Here is a 26,401-nt window from a genome sequence, read left to right on the forward strand (position 1 = left end):
AGAATGGCTCACCTGAGCCCAGCCTAAAAGGTGGACCAGCTCAATCTAATAAGTTTTGGGGAGTTTTACTGTGAAGCAGTAGGTAATATGTACACCTAGCGCAGACAGGGTGCCAGGATTCAATGACATGTTGATGACAAGTTACGAGGCAAACACATGGCACCCTGTATGCACTGATTTCCTTTTCCCTTTATGTAAAGTTGGATCTCTGGTTAGACAGTGTTGAGCCATACAGAAGTGCATGCAGACATGCATGCATGTGATCAGTGCTTCAACTCACACACTTAAATTCCACACCACAGGAGGAAACAGAAAACCACAGCTTGCCCATTAGGGCCAAAGCCAAATTGCATAATGAGAAGTTTGTCTTGAAGGTATTCCCTCCACATCTAAAGTCCTGAGGTTAAGGCTGTGGACAAATCTGAAGACATGGGTTTTCTTCTCCTGGGGCCCCTCGTCTTTTTTTCACTGTCTTATCTATAGAAGAGGCTGGGCCCCTGGCAAGAGCAGGTGGGAAATCGTAGACTCCCTCTAGATACTTCTTTATTGCAGCCTACTTCTCTCTCTGGGCACTGTCTCTGCCACCCTTGGGCCCAAGGAGAGATGTTAGCAAAAAGAGGGCGTTCCCTCACTTCTAGCAGAAAAGAGGGGTTCGGGCCCTTCACTGCCTGAGGTCAGGGGACTCAGAGCCCTCAAAACTGCACTTCAGTGTGACAGTCACTGCCCAAGGGGTCTACATAGCGCCTAGAATGTGGCTGGTCTGAATTGGTACGTGCTGGAAGTTTAAAACGCAGAGTGACTTTGAAAGATTTAGTACCAAAAAACAAATAACGACTAAAAATCCTTCATTAATATTATATTGATTATATATTTAAATTATAATATTTTGTATATATTGAGTTAAAGTATTACAATCAGTTTTGCCTGTTTATTCCTCTTTTCTTTTGCTACTAGAAATTTTTAAATGACACCTGTGGCTCGCATGTGATTTCTATGGAAATTGCTGCTTTGGAGGACTGCTTCCTTTTTCAAAACTCGGGCTCCTCGGACTGCTTCCTCAGAAGACCAGAGGCCATGAAGGTTAATAAGTCTGAAATGTTAAAATAATTATTATTATATTGTTTCCTATTTTAAATATCATATATATTATTCACAAACGAATGTAACGTTGTATACAAGGTTAAGTGTATATAAATGAATGTCCCCTAGGCAAGGCTGGGTCCCAGCCCCAGAGAGGAAGCCCTCCCCGAAAAGTGCTGTTGCCAAAACGCTGCCTCATTCAGACACGCGTGGGAGCGTGTCACCTGTCACTCAGGGCCTCAGGGGGCGGGGCCTGAGACCCTACCCAATCAGGGGCACCGGGGCGGGGACTGCCTAATCAGGCGCTCGGCTAGAAAGCCCGAGGCGGCTTCCGGGTCTGCCCGGCCTTTGTCTCTCGTGTCCGCACGTGCGTGGCGCGGTCAGTAGCCGGCGCTTCTCCGTCGCTCCTCGGGTTTCAGGAGGCTGTGCCGCAGCCTGGGTCCTCCTGTGACCTGCGTGTACTGGGGGATTCGCAGGGAGGATGTCGGGACACCCCGGAAGCTGGGAAATGGTGAGTTGCGCCGCCGGGGGTCTGGAGAAGGGAAGGGGCTGTGGCGGTGCCCGGCGCCGGGCTCCCAGCGGTCGGCTCCCGAGGGAGGACCCGGGTCCCTGCTGGCGCGGCGCGGCCCCCGGTCCTTTCTGGAGCCCGGCGGGGCTGGGCGGGCAGCGGCACCCCGGGCTCCCGTCCCATCTCTGCATGGCGACTTCTGTCCTGCCCGAATCCGCTGCCTCTCCAGCCCCGCACCCGCAGCCCCGTTTCCCCGGGATCCTGCAGTGAGACCCGAGGGTCCTCAGGGGAGAGGCCCAGCGCGGGGTGCGAGCTCGCGCCTGCGAGGATCTGTGGCCACTGGCGTTTCCAGTCCCTCTTTAATCCTGTTGAAAATCAAACTGAGGTTTAATTAAAGCGTTGCAGAGTTTGAGCAAACAGCGATTCATGAGTAGGGGAGCACCCAGCCACGGTTTTTGGTTTGTGGGCCACCGGATGGTCTTGATGGAAAGGCTTTTCTAAAGTGTGTAAGGAAGCAAACCAAATTTATTTTTTCTTTTAATGATTGGGCGGGTTGGGGGGGGGGTCTCTCTGTGTTGCCCAGGCTGGTCTTGAACTCCTGGTCTCAGCCTCTCAAAGTGCTGGGATTACCCTGCCCAGCCCAAAGCGACCCCAATGTAATAATTGATTGGTTGTAATTATGTAGTTCTGTTATTCGGATTATTTAGGTGGATGGTTCCCGGTTATGTATCAGAGGTAAATTGATGATTTGGAGTTGGTTAAGTTTTGGTTCCCTTCAAGTGACTTACTTTACAACGAAGGCATGAAGTTCCTTTAGGTTTTCTCGGTGAGGAACTCAGGGCACCGTAGTCACTTTAAGGGAGGAGACCACCCCTCATACTGTCTTATGCCCAGTTTCTGCCTCCAAAGAAAGAAGAAGTAAAAACTAAAAGGCAGAAATGAAATCCACAGGCAGACAGCCCGGGCGGCGCCCTGGGCCTGGTTAAAGATCGACCCCTGACCTAACCGGTTATGTTATCTACAGATTCCAGACATTGTATGGACAAGCGTTGTGAAAGTCCCTGTCCTGTTCTGTTCTATTCTGTTCTGATTACCGGTGCATGCAGCCCCCAGTCACGTACCCCCTGCTTGCTCAATCGATTACGATCCTCTCACGCGGACCCCCTTAGAGTTGTAAGCCCTTAAAAGGGATAGGAATTGGTCACTTGGGGAGCTGGGTGAGTCTTGCCAAAGCTCCCGTCGGAATAAAGCCCTTCCTTCTTTAACTGGGTGTCTGAGGGGTTTTGTCTGCAGCTTGTCCTGCTATAACTTCAGTCTAATTTCTTCCTATTTAATTATTTCCACAGGGGTACTGGTTTCCCCTGCATTTTCCAAATGTATGGCAAGCAGGGTCTCAAATCCATGACCGTATTCCCCAGCCTCTCTTCTAGAACTTGAGTAAAATTCTAAATTTCCAGTTTCTTCCTCATACTCTCGAACTCCAGCTTCCCCTCTGCAATTTACAACATTTTTAACTATTTGTTCTTTATTGTGCATTTGAACCAGATGCAGTCTTTTAATGGTTTATCATGTTTTCACTGCGCAGTGAGGAGCTGTTTCTGAGCATTTCACATGAAAACAGAGAATAATCACCTGATCTAGTCCACTAGAAAAAATTCTTTGTGCCTCTCCTCCTCTTGTCTTCCCTAGGCACACACACACTTTACCAGAACGTCTTTGGATGGAGGTTTCCCTTTGTGGCGATGTGTCCTCCGCCACCCTCCTGTCTTTTCTGGGTCCTGGGTTCAAAAACTGTTTGAGGATGACCTAATGTGCCCACACTGGCCATGTCTCTTGGAGTGTCATAAATAGTGAATGTCAGCCGTTGGGTCCTCTTCTCCCAGAAGACAAGGTGAGGTTTGGGGGTAGAGCCTCTCAGAGGAACAGCTGGATGGCATGAATCCCCTGGAACTGAGAGGAGTCTCCTGGGATACTCTTCTATACTCTTCCTCTAAAAAGCTAATCCAGTGGGTCTTAGATTTTTTTTTCTCTCACCCCTGTTATCACTCCTTAGAGACAAAATGCTGGTCAGGCAATCAGATACTGGTATTAATGGAAGAAAGAATTTCTGCCCTCTGAATTCTCTCATACTTGTGAAGGGAGAACAGCTATTCCAAAGTGCAAGGAAACACCCTCCCCGCCCGCCACCCACTGCAGTGAGGCAGGAACCTAAAAAGCAAAATGCATTTGGGGCACAGTGGGGACACAGCGCAGCTTTTTGCGGGAGGATGGGCATTGAGTACTGTCCTGACCAGGATGGGGTGGGAGGGCACGGTGGGGACACAGCGCAGCTTTTTGCGGGAGGGTGGGCATTGAGTACTTCCCTGAGCAGGATGGGGTGGGAGGATTCAGGTGATGAGATGGTCTGACTTGACCCTTGAGTCACCCATGTCCGTGTCAGTCAGTACTGCTACTCCTTGTGTTTGTCACCTTGAAAATATTTGTTCACTTATTTTAACTTCAGTTTTTCACTGATTGAAAAATACATTTTATCAGTACAGCTTGAGAGATAAGAAAATATTTTCAAAAGGCCAAGAAAGAGGTGTATATCAGAAAAATATTAGATATCTAGTCATATATTTCATTTGTTAAAAATTCTTAAATGCTTTTTTTTCTTCCCCAGAGGGAGTGTAGTAAGTTTCACAGGTTTGCTCTTTTCTAGGGGATCGTTCCAATCCCGATTCGGGGCTTAGCTTTGGGAATGCTGCCAGGGAAAAATAGGGACACTGTCTTCCATTGTGGCTACAGAAAAACACATTTTCACAAGAAAGTATAGTAGATAAATTAGTGAATAACACTCACTAAAGCATCAGCTCCACCTTTGTGCCGAGCGGAGATTTTGTGACAGTGGATGACTCTGTTTCCTGTTACCTGGATGTCCAAGTTTAATGGTAAATCTGTGGGTGGGGACTTGGCATTTTTAGATGTGTTAACATAGAAATAATTTCTTTATGAAATGATTTGTTATCATGGAAATAATTAAGTGACTTGTTTATTGTATGAAATAAATACTTCTGCTTTTCCTGTTGAGGTATAAAATGTAAGTGCCTTACAATTTTATTCCTTCCAACAAACATAAAAACTGAGTTTGAGTGATTTTGCTGGACTCTTCAAACACTGAGTATTTTTTCATTTAAAACAACGTGGGGGCCGGGCGCGGTGGTTCACGTTGGTAATCCCAGCACTTTGGGAGGCTGAGGTGGGCGGATCACTTGTCAAGAGTTGGAGACCAGCCTGACCAACGTGATAAAACCCCGTATCTCCTAAAAATACAAAAATTAGCCGGGTGTGATGGTGCACACCTGTAATCCCAGCTACTTGGGAGGTGGAGGCAGGAGAATCACTTGAACCTGGAAGGCAGAGGTTGCAGTGAGCAGAGATCATGGCACTGCACTCCAGCCTGGGTAACAGAGAAAGACTCCGTCTGAAAAAATAAAATAAAATATAAATAAAATATAAATAAAATGTGGGCTGGATGTGGTGACTCATGCCTGTAATCCCACCCCTTTGGGAGGCTGAGGCAAGAGGATCACTTGAGCCCAGGAGTTTGAGACCAGCCTAGGCAACATAGCAAGATTCTGTCTCTACAAAAAATAGAAAAAACGCCACGTTTGGTGGCACATGCCTGTAGTCCCAGCTACTTGGAAGGCTGAGGTGGGAGGATTGCTTGGGTCCAGGAGGCTGAGGTTGCGGTGAGCCATGATTGCACCACTGCAATCCAGTCTGGGTGATATTGAAACCCTGTCTCAAGAATAATATAATAATAAAGAATAATAACAATTCTTTTAAATCATAATCATTGTTTTTAAATCATCATATACATATTGATATATTAACAATAGTATTAAATATAATTATTATTATGGTTTAAAAAATGAATAACCTTGACTGGGAGAGCAGAAACATGAGCTTAGTGACTTACAGCTAAGGTCAATCGAGCCTGTAGGAGGAGGCTATCGAAGAGCCTGTTCGTTCTTCCTGGGTAGCCTGTCCTGCTCACACCAACCATGAAAGGAGCCCTTTATACTAACAGAAGCTACAAGGCCCTGGAGAGCTGAGGATCCACAGGCAGATGTGGCTGCTCTTGGGATAGGAGGAGGGTTGTGATGCCCTTTCTAAGGGTATAATTGTTACTGTCCCGGGAGTGTTGCAGTTAAATTCTATATTTCCGGTTCCTTCCTCACACTCTCAAACTCCAGCTTCCCTTCTCCTATTGACACCATTATTAACTTATTACTTATCAAATAATTTCAAATTTAGGTTAAAAGTAACTTTAAAGGAATGTTGCAATATGGAAAAGGACCAAATATAAGATCTGTAAGCCTCTCAAAGGTCAGGCAGAAAAGAGCTTGCTCTCATAGGGAGGAGCGAACATGATTAGAAAGGGGTTGGGAGGGAGAGAGCAGGATGGAGGTGGCAAAATCAGATCCTAGATCAGAGACTGTCTCACCCCGAAGTCAGCCTATTCTTAGGAAGGATGTAAAAGGGGTTATATGTTGACTGAGGCTAAGTAAGAGTCAGAGTTTGGGGGGCCTGGAGGTAGGAGAGAAAGTTAAGCAAAGTTTGGATAACAGATATTTTTTTCTTTTTTTTTTTTTTTGAGACGGAGTCTCGCTCTGTCGCCCAGGCTGGAGTGCAGTGGCGCGATCTTGGCTCACTGCAAGCTCTGCCTCCCGGGTTCACGCCATTCTCCTGCCTCAGCCTCCCGAGTAGCTGGGACTACAGGCACCGCCACCTCGCCCGGCTAGTTTTTTGTATTTTTAGTAGAGACGGGGTTTCACCGTGGTCTCGAGTATTTTTAGTAGAGACGGGGTTTCACCATGTTAGCCAGGATGGTCTCGATCTCCTGACCTTGTGATCCGCCCGCCTTGGCCTCCCAAAGTGCTGGGATTACAGGCGTGAGCCACCGCGCCCGGCCAACAGATATTTTTTTCTGACTACTGAAGAGAAAAATGTTCATCTAATTGTTTATGAAGCAAAAAAAAAAAAAGAATGCGGAGTTTGTGTCTGGCTTTGTGAGAGGTAAAAAAGGAAGCATCATCTAAGTCACGATGAAAAGGATGTTTCTTTGCAGTAAGCTGCTCTTGATACATGGAAATGATAGCGGATTTCTTTAATCACAGCTGTTTACCAGGGTTACCCACCCACCCTACCTTTCCCTGCCTCTTTTGCTCACCCTATACATTTTTTCCCTTTGACTGTTTCTGAGTTGTGTCCTTTATAATAAACTGTAAATATAAATAAAGTGATTTGCTGAGTTCTGTGAGTAGTTCTGTCCAATTATTAAACTTGAGGAGGGGGTTACGGAATTCTGTAGTTCATAGTGGCTCAGAAGTACAAATGGCCCTGGGGCTTGGGACAAGCATCTGTAGTGGGGGCAGTGTTGTGGGACTGAGCCCCAAACATGTGGAGTCTGCGCCGACCCCAGTGGTTCCGAATTGAGTTGCACGTTCAGTTGTGTTGGAGAATTGGTTGGTGTTCAGCAAACTTCACACATTTAGTGTCAGAAGAAAAGACATCACATGTCAGAACCTCAGACTGACTCCCAGTGACTGGTCAGTGGTGAGAATTGAGACCCTGGAGGAAGAAGCATTTTCACCCTGTGAGGAGGGGACAGTCAGGAGTGTGGAGCTCCCAGCATTGAATGTTGTGGCTGCTCAGATTTTCCTCATTCACTGCCTAGGAGTGAGCCACCCGGGGCTGCCTCCCCACAGTGAGTGTGAGCCCTACGCTTATAAACGTGAGTATATAAGATTTGTATTTTCTTATTTGAAAATCCAAGTTAATAGATGTGATCTGAAAAAGCAAAGATAATTATTGAAATAAATTGTTTTATGCTAAATTCAAATAATAAGAATGTGAAGAGTCATGGACTCACCACCCGGGGAATAAAGAGGCCCTGGGCAGTTCTGGTGTGTCTCCCTGATCCCACCTGTCTTCTGCCCACAGAGGTGATTGCGGTCCTGATTCTTTTTTTATTCTTTTCTTTTTTTTTTTTTTTTTTTTTTTTTTTTGAGAGGGAGTCTTGCTCTGTCACCCAGGCTGGAGTGCAGTGGTGTGATCCACCTCCTGGGTTCAAGCAATTCACCTGCCTCAGCCTCCTGAGTAGTTTAGATTACAGGTGCCCGCCACCATGCCTGGCCAGTTTTTGTATTTTAGTAGAGACAGGGTTTCACCATGTTGGTCAGGCTGGTCTTAAACTCCTGACCTCAGGTGATCTGCCCGCCTTAGCTTCCCAAAGTGCTGGGATTACAGGTGTGAGCCATCATGCCTGCCCTCTTTTTTTATTCTTTGTGGCTTCTTTTTGTGGTTTCTTTGCCTCAATCTGTTGCACACATACTGCTGCCTGAGGGTGGAGGGGTCAACCAGTTTACTCACCCATTCCGTTGCTTACGGGACTTGAGTTGTTTCAAGTTTGTTTTTAATGTGACGATGTTATTCTTGGTTTTGTCCCCAAGTGCTAACAGTTTGTAAATGTATTACTTATTGGGAAAAAATTGCTGGGTTGTAGATGATGGATACATTCAGATTTACTAAGAACGGCCAGTGGAATGTATAGATTTGCTGCTTGACTATTCATGCCCGTGCTTTTATTCCTTTTCAGTATTTATTCAGGCCAGATGTGGTGGCTCACGCCTGTAATCTCAGTGCTTTGGGAGACTGAGGCAGGAGTTTGATACCAGCCTGGCAACATAGCAAGACCCCCATCTCTACAAAAAAATTAAAAATAAACATGAGTTGGCATGGCGGCACCTGCCTAGCTACTGGGGTGGCTGAGGCAGGAGGATTGCTGGGGTCTAAGAGTTTGAGGTTGCAGTGAGCTGTAATGGAACCACTGCACTCCATCCTGGGTGACGGAGATACCTCGTCTTTAAAAAAAATTATTCATGTTTATTTCTGTGTGGTTGTATATTGCTTCTTGCTAATTACCATTTGCTTTGAGCATTTGTGTGTGTGTGGTCTTTCATCTTCTTTGAAATAGTTTTTCATCATTTTCTCACATTTTACCTGTTTGCATGTTTATTGCTTTTGTCGTTTGTGTGTGTGTATGTTTTTGTCAAACACACTCCAAACACTAATCCATATTCGTTTGTAAAGACTGTAAATATTTTTTCCCAGGTTGCATTTTGTTTTTCACTTCATTCTACAAGTTGATGGACAGTTCTTAATTTTAGAACCGTCAAACTTGTCAGTCTTTTCTTTGGGGCTTTATTTTCTCACATAAGAACCTGATAGATAGGAGGGCTTGCTGAGCTCCCAGAGTTAACTCTTAGGGTCTCCGTGCCTCATCACCAGGGAACAGTCCCCACTGAAGTCAGAGTCTGGCTTCCAAGCATGAAATATATTTAACTTTCCAAATGTGGGTTTTCATTGTGAACTGTGGGTGAAGCAGAGTCCTCTTCTGAGCCAGTTTAAACGTTTGGTTTTCTTCTCTTTTAATTTCTGTATAGACTGTTGCTGCCATATAACTCTAGTTTTTCCATATATTTCATAAATTTAGTTCTTTGTCAGTGTCTTTTTATTTTTTATTTCTGTGGCCGAATATGAGCAGGTTGAGGAATGGGGTTTGAGGAAGCCTTGGCTATGGGCCAGCAGCCTCCTCCCAAATTAAAAGCCTGGTCTGGGCAACCATCCTTCCCTTAGGTCAGGATGGCTCTGTTGGTCACTGAGTCTGTGCTTCCCTGTGCACACGTGGGATCCTGTGTTCAGGAGGAAGAAGCAGGAAGAGTTTAAGGACTGCAGGAAGACAGCAGGGCCCACTGTGGAAAGCCAAGGCCAAGTCTGGCTTACAGGCGAATGTCCCCTGGCTGGGGCCCTTCCCCCAGCTCTCAGGTGGAAGCCCTGCCTGAGTAGAGCTGTAGCCAAAAACCTGGGGTTCAGACCTGATTTAGTCACATGGTTGGTAGCATCCCCTGTCACTCACAGATGGAGGGGGCAGGGCCGGGAGTCCTGTACAGTCAGGGGCACTGAGTTGGGAACTGTCTAGTCAGCTGCACAGTCAGAGAGGAGGCAATCTGCCTGGGCCACTGTCTTTGTGCCTCCCGCTGAGCTTGTGGTCTGATCTCCGTGGCTGTTTCCTGGGCTCTGGGAAGCCCCAGGTGACTCTGCTGTGGTCTCTGTCACCTCGTGACTTGCAGGAACTGGAAGAGCCCTAGGAAGAAATTTAGGATACCCCAGAAGCCAGGAATGGGCAGAGCCAGGCCTCCCAAGAAGTGGGCGAGGTGTGGGTAAAACCTGCTAGAAACGGCTGTGGCAGGACCCAGGCCACCCTGCAGTCAGCTCCAGAGTCTGCAGCCCCTCCTGCTTGCTTGTGCAGCCTGGCCTCAGTATCCCCTGGCTGTAGGGCGGGGACGGGGTCTGCAGTGGGGACCCGGGCATCCTGCAAGGATAACAGAAGGGTCATCAGGGGAGAGTCCCTGCTTGCTGGGGAGGGGTGTTCATGTGTGGGAGGAGCTTGTGGTTCCTGGGATTCTCAGTCCCTCCTTTCTCCTGTCAAAAATTAAACACAGCACCTTTCCATTTTCAAGAGTTTATTTGAACAAACAGTGATTCATACATCAGGGAGCACCTGGCCATGGTTTGTGAGTTGAGGGTCCACCAGAGGGGCCTGATGGGAAGGCTTTTACAGAATAGCTGATTGGTTGCAGTTACGTAGTCCTCTTATTTGGACTATTCCGTAGATATTTGCAGAGATTAATTGGAGGTTTGTGGTTGGTTAAACCTGAATTTTCTTGTGAGTAATTTACAAGAGTTGCATTTGAGTTAGACTTCATTAATTCACAACATTATCCACTATTTGTCCTTTATTATACATTTCAAACACAGACATAGTTTTAATTGTTTGTTATTTTTTCACTAAATAGTAGATGTTACTTTTTAAGATTTGCTTTTTGGTTGTGAACATTGCACATGCGGGGGAAGCAGAGAATCATCTCCCACTCTTGCACTGTAAATGATCTAGTTGCCTCTCCTCTTTTTATCTTCCCTAAGTGCAGATACTTTATCAGAATGTCTTTGGGTTGAGGGTTGTTTTGGGAAACTACAACAGCGATGTGGCCTCAGCCACCCTTCTGTCTTTTCATGGTCCTGGGCTTCAGAACTGCCTGGTGATGTCCCAGGAGCCCACAGTGGCCATGACCCTGCAGCATCCAGGGAAGCCAGACCATGAGTCATCTCCAAGGACAGGTGAGTGATGGGAGTGGAGCCTCACAGGGAGGCCCTGGAGCTGCTGTGCCCTTCATTTAAGAAGCTCATATCTTAGGACAATTCGAGTGTCTCTCCTCAACCTGTTTTTTGTGTTTTTTGTTTTTTTGTTTCTTTTTAAATAAAAACTGGCAGATTTATTCCACAGGGGCCCATTTTCAAGAAGCTGAAGGTGGGAGAGAAGTTTCCTCCCCTTTTCCTTTCTCCCTCATCTTATTTTCTCCACAAGATTAAAAAAAAAAAAAAAAAAAAGGCCTGGAGCCTCAAACCTACCCCCACAAAAAACACGAAGAAACTGAGGTTCCAAAATGTTACAGCATTTTAATTTCACTTAGAAAAGGGGGAGGAGCCAGAGGGAAAGGGAGTCCCTGGAGTTGGGGGAGGTACCCCAAGCTGGTGGGACACCCCCTCCCCTTAACTAGCTGCCTCAAATGGGGCGGGCCTATAGCATTTAAAAACTCCACAGCCCATTTTATAAAACCAAACAAAAAAAATCCCTTTTTCTCTGAGACTCAAATATATATATGTAAAAAATATAATATATGTAAAAATATATATTTAAAATTATGTGTGTGTGTATATATACATATATATAATTTTTAAAATTATATATGTGTGTGTATATATGTGTGTGTGTATATATATACACACACATATATATAATTTTTTTTTCTGGGACAAAAAACAAATTTGGAAGCATTAAGCATTAAAGTGATTCTGGAACAAGAAAATGTGAAATTCCCTCCTTCCTTCCCCGTCATTGTGGGTTAACTGGTGCATCCTAAGCCAGGGACCAGCCCCCAGGTGATGGCAGAAGGGAAGGAAGCAAAGGGTGAGGAATCCCCAGCCAATCAGCAGCCAGTATGGGTGTGGGCAGCTGTGCCGGGAAACCCACATGCACTTAGGGTTTTTCACGTGGAATGGGGTGTGGGGAAGATGCATTCCTGTGCGGTCTTCGGCCAGTTTCAAGTCAAGTGGAGGCAGGAAAGCGGGGTGACAGGCGGGGTGTGCAGAAAGGAGATGCGGGTCTTCTGGATCCCTGTGGTCAAGAAGAATCCCGCTTCCTCAGCTCCTGCACAAAGCCTTCAGTTACTTCCTCTTTGACTTTGTGCATTGTTCCTCACCTCTTTCAGAGTCTCCTGTTTCACTCTTTCCAGGTGTACATTATCACTGGAGCTGGGCATACAGGCTCAACCCCAGTTTTTATTCCTGGGACAGACACTGGTGTCATCCAATCCAGTGCTGGTATTTTGAGGGAAAGACAGAAATGATTCCTGCCCTCTGAATTCTTTCACACTTGTGAAGGGAGAAAAACAATCTTTAAAGAACAAGAAAATTTCTTCCCAGTGTTGCAGGAAGTCAGGGACCTGAAACAGAGGGACCAGCTGAAGCCATGGCAGAAGAACGTAAATTGTGAAGATTTCATGGACATTTATTAGTTCCCCAAATTAATATTTTATAATTTCTTAGCGCCTGTCTTTACTGCAGTGTCTGAACATAAAGTGAAGATTTCGTGGACACTTATCGCTTCCCCAATCAATATTCTTGTGATTTCCTGTGCCTGTCTTTAATCTCTTAATCCCATCATCTTCGTAAGCTGAGGATGTATGTCGCCTCAGGACCCTGTGATGATTGCATTAACTGCACAAATTGTTTAAACAATATGAAATCTGGGCACCTTGAAAAAAGAACAGGATAACAGCGATCGATGTTCAGGGAACAAGGGAGATAACCATTAGGTCTGGCTGCCTAAGAGCTGTGCAGAACAGAGCTATATTTCTCTTCTTTCAAAAGCAAATAGGAGAAATACTGCTGAATTCTTTTTCTCAGCAAGGAACAGCCCTGAGAAAGAGAATGCGTTCCTAGGGGGAGGTCTCTAAAATGGCTGCTCTGGGAACGTCTGTCTTTTATGGTTGCAGATAAGGGATGAAAGAAGCCCGGGTTTCCCGTAGCGCTCCCAGGCCTATTAGGACAAGGAAATTCCCACCTAATAAATTTTGGTCAGACTGGTTGTCTGCTGTCAAACCCTGTTTCCTGATAAGATGACAATGCGTGCCCAGTGGGACATGAAACTTCATTAGCATTTTTAATGTCGTCCCAGTCCTGTGATCTTAACCTGCCTCCATTTGCCTTGTGATATTTTATTCCCTTGTGAAGCATGTGATCTCTGTGACCCACACCCTATTTGCGCACTCCCTCCCCTTTGAAAATCATTAATAAAAACTTGCTGGTTTTGCGGCTTGCGGGCATCACAGAACCTGCCAACATGTGATGTCTCCCCCGGTCACCCAGCTTTAAAATTTCTGTCTTTTGTACTCTTTCCCTTTATTTCTCAGACCGGCCAACACTTAGGGAAAATAGAAAAGGACTCACGTTGAATTATCGGGGGCGGGTTCCACTGATACCCGGGAACATGACACAAAAACCTGCCAAGCAAACTGCACCTTAGGCACACAGTGGGCCACAGCGCAGTGCACTGGGAAGGCGGTCCTTGAGTACCTAGTCTCCGAGGAGAATGGGACCAGAGAATCTCCTGTTTTAGACATGGTCTTTCTTGATATGTGAGTCAAACATGCCTGTGTTCCAGTTAGCACTGCTTCTTCCTGGGCTGTCCTCTTGCAAAGATTTGTTCATTTATTGGTGCCTTAGGTAAACATGAAATGTATTTCATCAATAGAGCTTTAAAGATAAAATATATATATATATTTTTTTTTTTGAGACAGAGTCTTGCTCTGTTGCCCAGGCTGGAGTGAGTGGCGCCATCTCGGCTCACTGCAAGCTCCGCCTCCCGGGTTCCCGCCATTCTCCTGCCTCAGCCTCCTGAGCAGCTGGGACTACAGGCGCCCGCCACCGCGCCCGGCTAATTTTTTGTATTTTTAGTAGAAACGGGGTTTCACCGTGGTCTCGATCTCCTGACCTTGTGATCCGCCCGCCTTAAAGATAAAATATTTACAAAAAGGCAAAGAAATAAGTGGATTTAAAATATCTACATTTGTATGTAGGTATTTTATATACACATATGTCAATATTTTAAATCCACTTTGTATATATATAGTTTTTTTAATTAGAAATTTTTTTTAATGTTATATCAATAAATTTGGGGTAGCAGGTGGTTTTTGGTTACAAGGATAAGCTCTTTAGTGGGGATTTCTGAGATTTTGGTCCTGTCACCTGATCAGTGTATGCTGTACCCAGTATGTAATCTTTTGTCCCTCACCCCCTCCCACCCTTGCCCCCAAATCACCAAGGTCCATTGGATCATTCTAATGCCTTTGTATCCTCATAGCTTAGCTCCCCCTTATGAGAACATAGAATAATTGGTTTTCCATTCCTGAGTTACTTCACTTAGAATAATGGCCTCCAACTCCATCCAAGTTGCTGCAAAGCCCATTATTTCATTCCTTTTTATGGCTGAGTAGTATTCCACCACATTTTCTTGATCCACTCATTGGTTGATGGGCATTTTAGGTTTGTTCCATATTTTTGCAGTTGCAAATTGTGCTGCTATAAACATGTGTGTGCAAGTGTTTTTTTCTTGCCTTCTCTTTTTTTTTTAAGTTGAGACGGAGTCTCACTCTGTCACCCAGGCTGTAGCGCGGTGGCACCATCTCAGCTCACTACAACCTTCCATCACGTGGGTTCAAGGGATTCTCATGCCTCAGCCCACCAGTAGCTGGGACTACAGGCATGCACCACCACACCCGGCTAATTTTTTTTTTTTTTTTTTGTATTTTTAGTAGAGACAGGATTTTGCCATGTTTGCCAGTCTGGTATCGAACTCCTGACCTCAGGTCTTCCACCCGCTTCAGCCTCCCAAGGTGCTGGGATTACAGGCGTGAGCCACTGCGCCCAGGCATGTTTTTTTCATATAATGACTTCTTTTCCTTTGGGTACATACCCAGTAGTGGGATTGCTGGATTGAATGGTAGTTCTACTTTTAGTTCTTTAAGGAATCTTCATACTGTTTTCCATAGCAGTTGTACTAGTTTACACTCCCATCAGCAGTGTAGAGGATTTTCCTTTTCACCACATCCACACCAGCATCCTGGCATCTATTATTTTTTATTTTATGATTACGGCTGTTCTTACAGGAGTAAGGTGGTATCTCATTGTGGTTTTAATTTGTGTTTCCCTGATAATTAGTGATATTGAGCATTTTTTTTCATATTTATTGGCCATTTGTATACCTTCTTTTGAGAATTGTCTATTCATGTCCTTTGCCTACTTTTTTTTTTTTTTTTGAGACAGAGTCTTCCTCTGCCAGGCTGGAGTGTGTGACCTTGGCTCACTATAACCTCTACCTCCCGGGTTCAAGCCATTCTCCTGGCTCAGCCTCCCAAATAGCTGGGATTACAGGCACCCACTACCATGCCCAGCTAACTTTTGTATTTTTAATAGAGTCGGGGTTTCACCATGTTGGCCAGGATGGTCTCGATCTCCTGACCTTGTGATCCACCTGCCTTGGCCTCCCAAAGTGCTGGGGTTACAGGTGTGAGCCACTGCGCCCGGCCCTTTGCCTACTTTTTTGATGGAATTTTTTCTTGCTGATTTGTTTGAGTTTTTTGTAAGTTCTGGTTATTAGTCCTTTGTAGGATGCATAGTCTGTGAAGATTTTCTCCCACTCTGTGGGTTGTCTGTTTACTCTGCTGATGATTTCTTTTGCTGTGCAGAAGCTTTTTAATTTAATTAGGTGCCATTTGTTTATTTTTGTTTTTGTGAATTTGCTTTTGAGTCTTGGTCATGAATTCTTTGCCTAAGCCAATGTTTAGAAGAGTTTTTTTGATATATGTTATTTTCATTCCCCTGAGCATATGTAGTAATTTTTTGAGGTCTCTTCTTTTGGGTAATTTCAAATGAAATTCTAGGGCTTTTAACCAGGAATCCTACTAGGGAAGAGAAATAGGAAAAATCTCTCTTCCTTTATGGTTACAAAAAGTGAATACATTTCCACACACAAAAGTGTGATACATAAATTGGTGAATTACAAAAATTAACCAAAACATCAGTTTGTTTCTTGCAGGATGAAGAATTTGTTAGAGTGGATAAGTCTGTGCTATTTTCTGTTGCCTGCATTTGGCACATTAATGCTAAATCTGTACAACAACCTTGCCCGATCACTGTGCCCCGGATTTCCAATACTGTGTTGAATGGGAGTGATAAAAGCAGGTGTTCTCTATAGCTCTTTCCTGATCTTGGGAGAAAAGGGTTTTTTGCTTGTTTGTTTCGGTATTTCAGCATTGGTGGTGATGTTAGTGCTGGTTTTTCATATTGTAGTTTCCTTTTAGTCCTCGTTTATTGTGTTTGTATCATGAATGGGTCTTAACAATTTGCCAAATACTTTTCCTGCATCAGTTGCAATAGTTATGATATTTCAGTCACTTTGCTAATGTTATGTATTACACTGATTGATTTTTCATATATTGAACCATTTTAGGAATAAATCTCACTTGGTTTTGGTGCATAATCCTTTTACTATGATGCTAAATATGGTTAGTACTTAAGTGAGGATTTCTGCACTAAGTACTTAAATGAGGATTTCTGCGTTAGTACTTAAGTGAAGAGTTCTGAGTTAGTAGTTATAACTGTACTTCATATAACTGTATTTTATAGTTACATCTGTAGCTTTTGTAGTGTCTTTGTCCATCTTTAGTGTAAGTGTAATTTTTTGGCCTCATAGACTGAGTTTAGAAGTGTTGCTTTCTCTTCATTTTTTTTGGAAGAGTTTGAGGAGGCTTGGTGTTAATTTTTTTTTAATTTTTTTGAGATGGAGTCTTGCTCTGTCGCCCAGGCTGCAGTGCAGTGGCGCAATTTCGGCTCACTGCAACCTCCGTCTCCCAGGTTCACGCCATTCTCCTGCCTCAGCCGCCCGAGTAGCTGGGACTACAGGCGCCCGCCACCAGGCCCAGCAAATTTTTTTTTGCCTTTTTAGTAGAGACGGGGTTTCACCATGTTAGCCAGGATGGTCTTGATCTCCTGACCTCATGATCTGCCTCATGTTAGCCTCCCAAAGTGCCGGGATTACAGGCATGAGCCACCACGCCCAGGTATTAATTTTTTTAATGTTCAATAGATGTTGTCAGTAAAACAATTTGGTCTTGGGTTTTTATAATTTAGGGGTTCTGATTACCACATCAATGTCATATAACTGTGAGTCTGTTTAGATTTCCTAATTCTTCATGATTCAGTCTTGGTACTCTGTGTATTTCTAGACGTTTGTTCACCTCATCAATGTTATCCAACTTGCTGGTGTGCCCTTAGAGACTTTTGACGGAAGATTTAAGACACAGATTTCCTTTATATGTGTTTTACTCTTCTTGTCTATGTATTCTGCTTGTTTTGTAAATGTTTATTTTAGGTTCAGGGGTACAAGTACACAATAGTAAATACATGGAATCAACCTAGATGCCCATGAACAGTAGACTGGACAAAGAAAATGTGGTATATACACATTTGTGAACAATGCTGCAGTGAACCTATGCATGCGCATTTCTTTACGGTAGAATGATTTCTGTTTCTTTGGATATATACTCAGTAAATGGGATTGCTGGGTTGGTGGGAGTTCTGTTTTAATTTCTTTGAGAAATCGCCACAGTGCTTTCCAAAATGAGTGAACTGAATTCCCACCAGCAGTGTATGAGCATTCCCTTTTCTCCACAACTTTACCAGCATCTGGTTTTTTTGTTTTGTTTTGTTTTGTTTTCACTTTATTATTTTTTTAGGGGCAATGTCTTGTTCTGCCCAGGCTGGAGTGCAGTGGCATGATCTCGGCTCACTGCAGCCTCTGCCTCCTGGGCTCAAGCAGTCATCCCACCTCAGCCTCACGAGTAGCCAGGACTATGGGCATGTGCTAACAGGCCCGGCTAATTTTTTTATTGTTTCGTAGAGACAATGTCTCACTATATTGTCCAAGCTGGTCTGGAACTCCTGGCTATTTATATGTGTGGATTTGATCTTGTTATTGTGTCATTGGCTAGTTATTATGCAGACTTGTTTGTATGGTTGTTTTATAGTGTCACTAGTCGATGTACTTAAGTGTGTTTTTGTGGTGGCTGGTAATGGTCTTTCCATAGTTAGCACTCCCTTTAGGACCTCTTGTAAGGCAGAGCTAGTGGTAACAAATTATCTTAGTAGCTGCTTGTCTGAAAATGATCTTATTTCTCCTTCGCTTATGAAGCTTATTTTGGCTAGATGAGAAATTCATGGTTGGAATTGCTTTTCCTTAAGAATGCCGAATATAAACCCCGATAAGGCACAATAAATTTTCTGGACATTAGAGAAAAATTACTGGACTGTAGATTGTGATAAAGTTCAAATTACTGGCAATAGCAATGGAGTCTATCCACTGCCTTGGCCTTCATTTCTGCATGTTTATTTGGTGTGGTGATCACCACTTGAGATTGTCTAATTTTCATTCTTCTAAAGAATGTGAACTATTGTCTATATGCCATACTATTTGGCTATCTTATTACCAAGAAAATGGATCTCTTTCCATAAATGGTCTTTTATCTTGTTATGTATCTTTTGCTTATTTTTTCCCCGTTTTTAAATCATGTTTTCATTCATTTTTACTGTGCACACTAATTTATTTTATATTGCATGTATTGCAGATTTTTATTTTACTGTTTTTTGTAATTCCCCTAATTTTAATATATTAGAATTTGTCAGTCTTGCCGGGCACGGTGGCTTAAGCCTGTAATCCCAGCACTTTGGGAGGCCGAGACAGGCGGATCACGAGGTCAGGAGATCGAGACCATCCTGGCGAACACGGTGAAACCCCATCTCTACTAAAAAGTACAAATAAAGTAGCTGGGCGTGGTGGTGGCGCCTGTAATCCCAGCACTTTGAGAGGCCGATGCAGGCTGATCACAAGGTCAGGAGATCAAGACCATCCTGGCTAACACGATGAAACCGCATCTCTACTAAAAATACAGAAAAATTAGCCGGGCGAGGTGGCAGCGCCTGTAGTCCCAGCTGCTCAGGAGGCTGAGGCAGGAGAATGGCGTGAACCCGGGAGGCGGAGCTTGCAGTGAGCCGAGATCTGGCCACTGCACTCCAGCCTGGGCGACAGAGTGAGACACCGTCTCAAAAAAAAAAAAAATTTTGTCAGTCTCTGTTGTTTGCTCCTTTTCTCCTATTCATTTGTCAGAAAAAACCTTGTCTGTGACTTCTACAAGCGGTCTATTTGTACTTTTTACATTTGAATATACAACAAATTGATTATTGTCTACCTAACAGAGGGCAATGCAATCCATTTTTTTTTCCAATTAAATAACAGCTTTGTTCCATGTTTAAAGTGCTTGGTACTTCCTTCCCTGTCCTGCAGTGCCTCCTCTGTTCTTAGTCAGCTTTCCGTATCAGTTCCAGCTCATTAAAGACTGTGCCTTTCTCTCGGCCTAGTTCTTCATCCTCTGCTTGTACCACACTGCCCTGAATATTACATCTGAAAATCACTGGTGGTTGTTAGACAAGCCATCACACTGCTATTCAGAAGACTTTGACGGGTGTTAAGCACTTATTATTTCTGTAGGTTTTGAAAAGTAGTTTCTGCTGAACTGCTAGAAAGTCTGTTTCAGGCATCTACAAAATTTTACATGAATATCATTTGTGAGAGGTGACATCTAGATGACATTGAGCTTTTTTCTTTGAACGCATGCCTTTTCACTTATTCCATTCTGCGTTGACATTTTTCAATAGAAATTGTAAAATAATTATTTTTAGATTATTGAATATTGATTATTAGTGTTAATTACCTCTTGATTAAATTTGGGCTTGAGTGAACCACTTATAAGCTTCTACACGTTTTCTCTTGGTGTAACCACATGGATTGGGCTCAATTTCCCAATTAAAAAGTTGTGACATCATATATGAAATATTGTCTCCCAGGGAAGCTCATCGGATACTCAGTGCTCAGAGTGTGTTTTGTTTATTGAGGCTGATCCCCTCAGTGAGGCACCACTGCTACAATAAAACAAAATAATAGACCTTTGGAAGGAAAACAGGAGTTCAGCAAATTCCAGATTGTTTAGATAAACTATTTAGCAACAGTGAGCCACTTTTATCACTTAGGTTGTTGGGATGCCTCTTAAAATTTAAGTGCCCTGATACCAGCAAAGTTTGAACTTTGTAGCAGGTATTTCTAAGGATAAGTAATCTTGTGACTGCTAATATTAACTCTCCTATGCACACCAGATAATAAGACTTTGTTATGATATGTGCTACAGGTATATTCTATAAAGAAAAATCATAACAGCAAATATTATTCCCTGGACCCACCAACAAGAAGGGTGTTCCTTCTCTGCTGCTGCCTTGCTGAATAATTCAACTTTAGCATAAGACCTGCTGGCTGGGCGCTGGGGCTCACGCCTTTAATCCCAGCACAGACAGGCGGATCACGAGGTCAAGAGATTGAGGCCATCCTGGCCAACATGGTGAAACCTCGTCTCTACTAATAATACAAAAATTAGCTGGGCGTGGTGACGCGCGCCTCTAGTCCCAGCTACTTGGGAGGCAGAGGCAGGAGAATCACTTGAGCCCAGGAGGCGGAGACTGCAGTGAGCTGAGATCGCGCCACTGCACTCCAGCCTGACGACAGAGTGAGACTCCATCTCAAAAAAAGAAAAAAAAAAAAAAAAAGGACTGCTGTGTGGGAGAAAGTAAGTGTAGACAGAGTCATAGTTCTAGGGACCACATTGTGGAATCAGTGTTCACCGCAGAATCAGGTTAACATCTTATGAATTGACTACAGATTTCCAGTGCTTTCAGTCTCATCCATCCTCTACAAAAATGTGAAATGTTTTAGAACTCGGTTGCCTTTGAGGATGTGGCTGTGAACTTCACCCAGGAGGAGTGGGCTTTGTTGGATCCTTCCCAGAAGAATCTCTATAGAGATGTGATGCAGGAAACCTTCAGGAATCTGGCTTCCATAGGTAAGAGTCACAATATTTCCTTACTTAGTCAATCAGAGAATAAGTGTTTCATGGTTTGCAGTGTCATTCCATGATTTGGAATATGCAAAGGGAACACGTTGATGAATGAATGAGGCATGGACCCAGCGTGCAGTGACTCTTGTTTCTTAGTTTGTTTTTTAATTGTTATAACAATACCTGATTCTGGGTAATTTACAAAAATAGTTTTATAATGATTTATGATTCTAGTGGCTAGAAAGTCCAGGTTTGTGTCTGGTAAGGACCTGATGCTATTTCAGCTCAGGGCATGAAGCAGAAGCGAGTGGGCATCTGCAAAGGGATCACACAGTGAGAAAATAAGGGCAGTGCTTGGCAGCTGAACTTGCTTTTGTGACAGCCTGCCCTCTGGCAACTCATTCAGTCTCGCAAGAGTAAGAGAAAACATGCATTCCCAAGCAAGGACATTAATCTGTTAATAAGGAACCTGTACCCATAACATGAACGATGTTGCCATATTGGTGACCAAATGACAGCATTCATTTTGGTGGGTACAAACCATATCCCCAACATAGCACCTAGAATCTGTAATTTTTCTATCATTTCAAATAATTTGTAATCTATTTCTGGGTCTACATTTTAGGAAACAAAGGGAAAGACCAGAGCATTGAAGATCAGTACAAAAATTCTTCAAGAAATCTAAGGTAATTTGCACTCACAAGAGGAAGCAGTCCCCTTTGGGGACAATTGTAGTATATAATCATATGTTTAAAGCAAACAAGGCCAGGCATGGTGGCTCACACCTGTAATCCCAGCACTTCGGGATGCTGAGGTGGACGGATCACCTGAGGTCAGGAGTTTGAGACCAGCCTGACCAACATGGCGAAAGCCTGTCTCTACTAAAAATACAAAATTAGCCTGGTGTGGTGGTGCATGCCTGTAATCCCTGCTGTTTGGGAGGCTGAGGCAGGAGAATTGCTTGAACCTGGGAGGCGGAGTTTGCAATGAGCCAAGGTTGCGCCATTGCGCTCCAACCAGGGAAACAAGAACAAAACGCCATCTCGGGGGAAAAAAAAAACCAAGCAAACAAAATAAATTAAAGACAACATCAATTTATTCCCAAAGTTTTTACCAAAAATACATACGTCAATGTAACATAGATGTTAAGTGTTTGCAAAATAGTTCACTTGAAAACAGTATTGTTTTAGTCTACTTGCATTGCTATAAAGGAATATCTAGGCTGAGTAATTTATTATGAAGAGTTTTATTTGGCTAATGGTTCTGCAGGCTTTATCAGAAGCATAGAGCCAGCATCTGCCTTTGATGAGGACCTCAGAAAGCTTCCAGTCATGGCAGAACGGGAAGGGGAGCTGACATGTCACATGGGGAGAGAAGGAGCAAGAGAGAGAGAAAGGAAGTGCCAAAGTTTTTGTTTTTTGTTGTTTTGTTTTTTTGAGACGGAGTCTTACTCTGGTATCCAGACTGGAGTGCAGTGGTACAACCTTGGCTCACTGCAACCTCCGCCTCCCAGGTCCGAGCGATTCTCTGGCCTCAGCCTCCCAAGTAGCTGGGATTATAGGCACACACCACCACACCCAGCTAATTTTTGTATTTTTAGTAGAGACAGCATTTCACCATGTTGGCCAGGCTGTTCTTGAACTCTTGACCTCAAGTGATCTGCCCACCTCAGCCTCCCAAAGTGCTGGGATTACAGGTGTGACCCACCACACCCGGCCATTTTTTTTTTTAAAGCAATCGGATCTTTCCGGAACTAATAGAGTGAGAAGTCACTCCTTATGTGGAATCTGCGCCCATGACCCAGACACCTCACACCAGGTCACACCTCCAACATGAGGATCAAATTTCAGCATGAAATTGGAAGGGAGTAAATGCTCAAACTGTATTCAATACTAAGAAACTGCATATAAGAATGTTACTGTTTTGTTAATAGCTATAGGGGAGAGAACCATGCTGTAGACTAATCAATCCATTTATGTTCAGTTTGTGTATGTTAGAAAACCTGCACTTTCTCTGATATTGGTAGCAGTGTAAGTTCAGACTTAGTAATAAAAGAAAATAACTAATAAGCCATTAATGATGGGGTTGTCATTTTTTGTAGAAGTCATATGATAGACATACTATGTAAAATTAAGTAAGTCAGTGTAGAAAAACCTTCAGATGCCAAATTTTAATCTGAACAAAATAATTCCTACTGGAGTAAAACCACGTGAATGCAGTGCGTGTGAAAAATTCTTCGTATGTCATTCATCCCTTCATAGACACATCATATCTCACTCTGGAACAACCCATATGGGTGTGAGGAATGCAGAAAGAAGCCATATACATGTAAACAATGTCAGAAAACTTTCCTTTCTGTCACAAGCATTCAAAGAGACACAGTAATGCACATTGGAAATGGACATTATAGTTGTACAATGTGTGAGAAAGTTTTTAATATTCCCAGTTCATTTCAGATGCATCAGAGAAATCACACTGGAGAGAAACCCTATGAATGTATGGAATGTGGGAAAGCCTTAGGTTTTTCCCGTTCTCTTAATAGACATAAAAGGATTCACACTGGAGAAAAACGCTATGAATGTAAGCAGTGTGGGAAAGCCTTCAGTCGTTCCAGTCACCTTCGAGACCATGAGAGGACTCACACTGGAGAGAAACCCTATGAATGTCAGCACTGTGGGAAAACCTTCCGTTATTCCAATTGCCTTCACTACCATGAGAGAACTCACACTGGAGAGAAACCGTACGTGTGCCTGGAATGTGGCAAAGCGTTCAGTTGTCTCAGTTCCTTGCAAGGACATATAAAGGCTCATGCTGGTGAAGAACCCTATCCATGTAAGCAATGTGGGAAAGCCTTCAGATATGCCAGTTCCCTTCAGAAACATGAGAAAACTCATATTGCACAGAAACCCTATGTATGTAACAGTTGTGGTAAAGGCTTCAGATGTTCCAGTTCCCTTCGTGACCATGAAAGGACTCATACTGGAGAGAAACCCTATGAATGTCAGAAATGTGGTAAAGCCTTTAGTCGTGCTAGTACTCTTTGGAAGCATAAAAAAACTCATACTGGAGAAAAGCCCTATAAATGTAAAAAAATATAAAGGCTTTAATCACTACAGTTTTTGTCAAAAACATGAACGATCACATACTTGAGAGAAACTCTGAATGTAAGGTGTAGGAAAGTACTTAATTTCCCCAGATTTCTTCAAATACATGAAAGGAACCAAACTGGAGATAAACCCTATGACTATAAGCAATAATGTAAAGCATTCAGTTTTCCATTTCTTTTTGAAAACTTGAAAGGACTCACTGAAGAAAATCCGTATGAATGTATAAAATGTGGTAAGGCCTGCAGTTGTTCCAGTGGTATCTGATGGTATAAAATAACTCATTCTAGAGAAAAACTTTATGAATGTATCTAATGTGGGAATGCCTTCATTTATCCTGTAACTCACTCAGAGACACATGGTAACACATACTGCAGTTTGACCTTATAAAGAAAAGAATGCCCACCAGATTGAAACCCTAGTAGTTTGGAAAATACAGAAGATTCTGAATTTTAGCAATTACTTTAAAAGTCATGTGAAAACTCCTACTGGAAATAAATCCTATAAATGTAAGTATTATGGAAAACCTTATGTAAAATAATTATAGTACAATTCTCAAGAAAATTCACTATGTGAATGAGATGTTTTAGGAGCTATGAATAAATTGAATATATCAGTTGCTAATTTTTAAAGAGAATCTCTAGAATATAGATTTTCACTTCTTTTGAAAAAAAAAAAAACATTGAGGCAAGACATCTGTTGTTTTTTTTTTTTTTTTTTTTTGAGATGGAGTCTCACTCTGTCGCCCAGGCTGGAGTGCAGTGGCACAGTCTCGGCTCACAGCAAACTCCACCTCCCAGGTTCACACCATTCTTCTGCCTCAGCCTCCTGAGTAGCTGGGACTACAGGTGCCGCCACCAGACCCGGCTAATATTTTGTGTTTTTAGTAGAGAAAGGGTTTCACCGTGTTAGCCAGGATGGTCTTGATCTCCTGACCTCGTGATCCGCCCGCCTCAGCCTCCCAAAGTTCTGGGGTTACAGGTGTGAACCACCACACCCAGCTGAGGCGAGACTTCTGTAAGTATTCTTCAAGCAGTAGTACAAGAGTTAATATGTGTTCTTCTTTTTTAAGCTGGTAAATAAATTTCCTTTTTCTCCTCATTTTAAAGTGTGTTGGTTATATATGGGTAAATTGAAATGTATTTCTTTTCCTTTTTTTTCTTGCATAGCCATTTTTAAAAATATTTTTTAAATATTTAAAATATAAAATATTTTTAAAAAATTTTTGTGGGTTACATAGTAGATGTGTGAAATGTATTTGTAACATGTATGTAGGTTTAACTTCTGTGTAGCTTAATTGTTTTGTTATTAATTGATAAATGAGTCTATTTTCTTTGCTAATAGAGTTGCTGTCAATTTGTAAGTATGTAAAGTTTATTATAGAGTATATTCTCACATGAATTATTATTTTCATCTGTTGTTCTTTACAGTGTCATTATTTTTGGCTATTTGCACCAGTCACATTGGTTTAAGGAGAGACACCTGTGATCGAACAGTGTCTTGTGTCTAATCTGGGAAAGAAAGCATCCAGTCTTACCATCATGTATGATGTTAGCTGAGGATTTTTAAAATAAATTCCTTAAAGTAGATTGAGAAACTTTCCTGCTGTCCATTTTTTTTTTTTTTTTTTTTTTTTTTTTTTTTTTGAGACAGAGTCTGGCTCTGTTGCCTGGGCTGGAGTGCAGTGGCCAGATCTTAGCTCACTGCAAGCTCCGCCTCCCGGGTTTACACCATTCTCCTGTCTCAGCCTCCCGAGTACCTGGGACTACAGGTGCCGCCACCTCGCCCAGCTAGTATTTTGTAGTTTTAGTAGAGACGGGGTTTCACCGTGTTTGCCAGGATGGTCTCGATCTCCTGACCTCGTGATCCGCCCGTCTCGGCCTCCCAAAGTGCTGGGATTACAGGCTTGAGCCACCGCACCCAGCCTCCTGCTGTCCATTATTATTGAAGATTTCATTGTCAAGTATTGTTGAAGTTTTTCTCATGGTTTTTGTGCATCTCTTGGAATGATCTTGTGGTTTCTGAAATTTATTCTGTTAACATGGTGTGTATTACATTAATTGACTTTCTAAAGTAAGAGATTGGGTCTAACTTTGTCACCCAGGCTGGTCTCAAACTCCTAGGTTCAAGTGATTCTCCTGCCTTGCCCTCTCAAAGTGTTGGGATTACAGATGTGAGCCACTGTGCCCAGCCAAATTGACATTTAGATGCAAAAACAACATTGCTTTTCTGGGGGATTAAGTCTCTCTTGGTAATGAAGTATAAGTCTTTTTATGTGTTGGTAAATTCAGTCTTGTAGTATCTTTTGAGACTTTTTGCATCTATATTGAAAGAAATTTGGGTACCCTAGCGTAGTTGATAGTGGTGTATACTATATAGCATACTATATAGTACTATATAGTATTATTTCGTATATATGTAGTTCGTTAGTTCATTCTCACGCTGCTATGAAGAAATTCCTGAGACTGGGCAATTTACAAAGGAAAGAAGTTTAATTGACTCACAGTTCAGCATGGTAGGGAGTCCTCAGGAAACTTACAATCCTG

At 43.0% G+C, this 26,401-nt stretch overlaps 1 protein-coding gene across 4 annotated transcripts; it reads left to right on the forward strand.

The window, feature by feature from the left end:
• Nucleotides 1-1,401: 1,401 nt before the first annotated feature.
• Nucleotides 1,402-25,446, forward strand: ZNF124 (zinc finger protein 124). 4 transcript variants are annotated; one of them, XR_013415837.1, is made up of 5 exons: nt 1,402-1,591; nt 20,577-20,757; nt 21,377-21,437; nt 23,198-24,364; nt 25,286-25,446. XR_013415837.1 is itself a non-coding variant. In XM_015128031.3 (4 exons), the coding sequence occupies exons 1-4, from the start codon at nt 1,562-1,564 to the stop codon at nt 23,847-23,849; spliced, it is 870 nt and encodes a 289-aa protein (XP_014983517.1). In that variant the 5' UTR covers nt 1,402-1,561; the 3' UTR covers nt 23,850-25,446. The 4 variants fall into 4 exon arrangements, 2 of the variants coding, with proteins under 2 accessions (XP_014983517.1, XP_014983535.1); XR_013415836.1 differs by having other exon boundaries at nt 20,631-20,757; XM_015128031.3 differs by having other exon boundaries at nt 20,631-20,757; nt 23,198-25,446.
• The last annotated feature ends 955 nt before the right edge of the window (nt 25,447-26,401 follow it).

Source organism: Macaca mulatta, chromosome 1, assembly GCF_049350105.2.
Source record: "Macaca mulatta isolate MMU2019108-1 chromosome 1, T2T-MMU8v2.0, whole genome shotgun sequence".
In the NCBI taxonomy this organism is placed as follows: Eukaryota; Metazoa; Chordata; class Mammalia; order Primates; family Cercopithecidae; genus Macaca; species Macaca mulatta.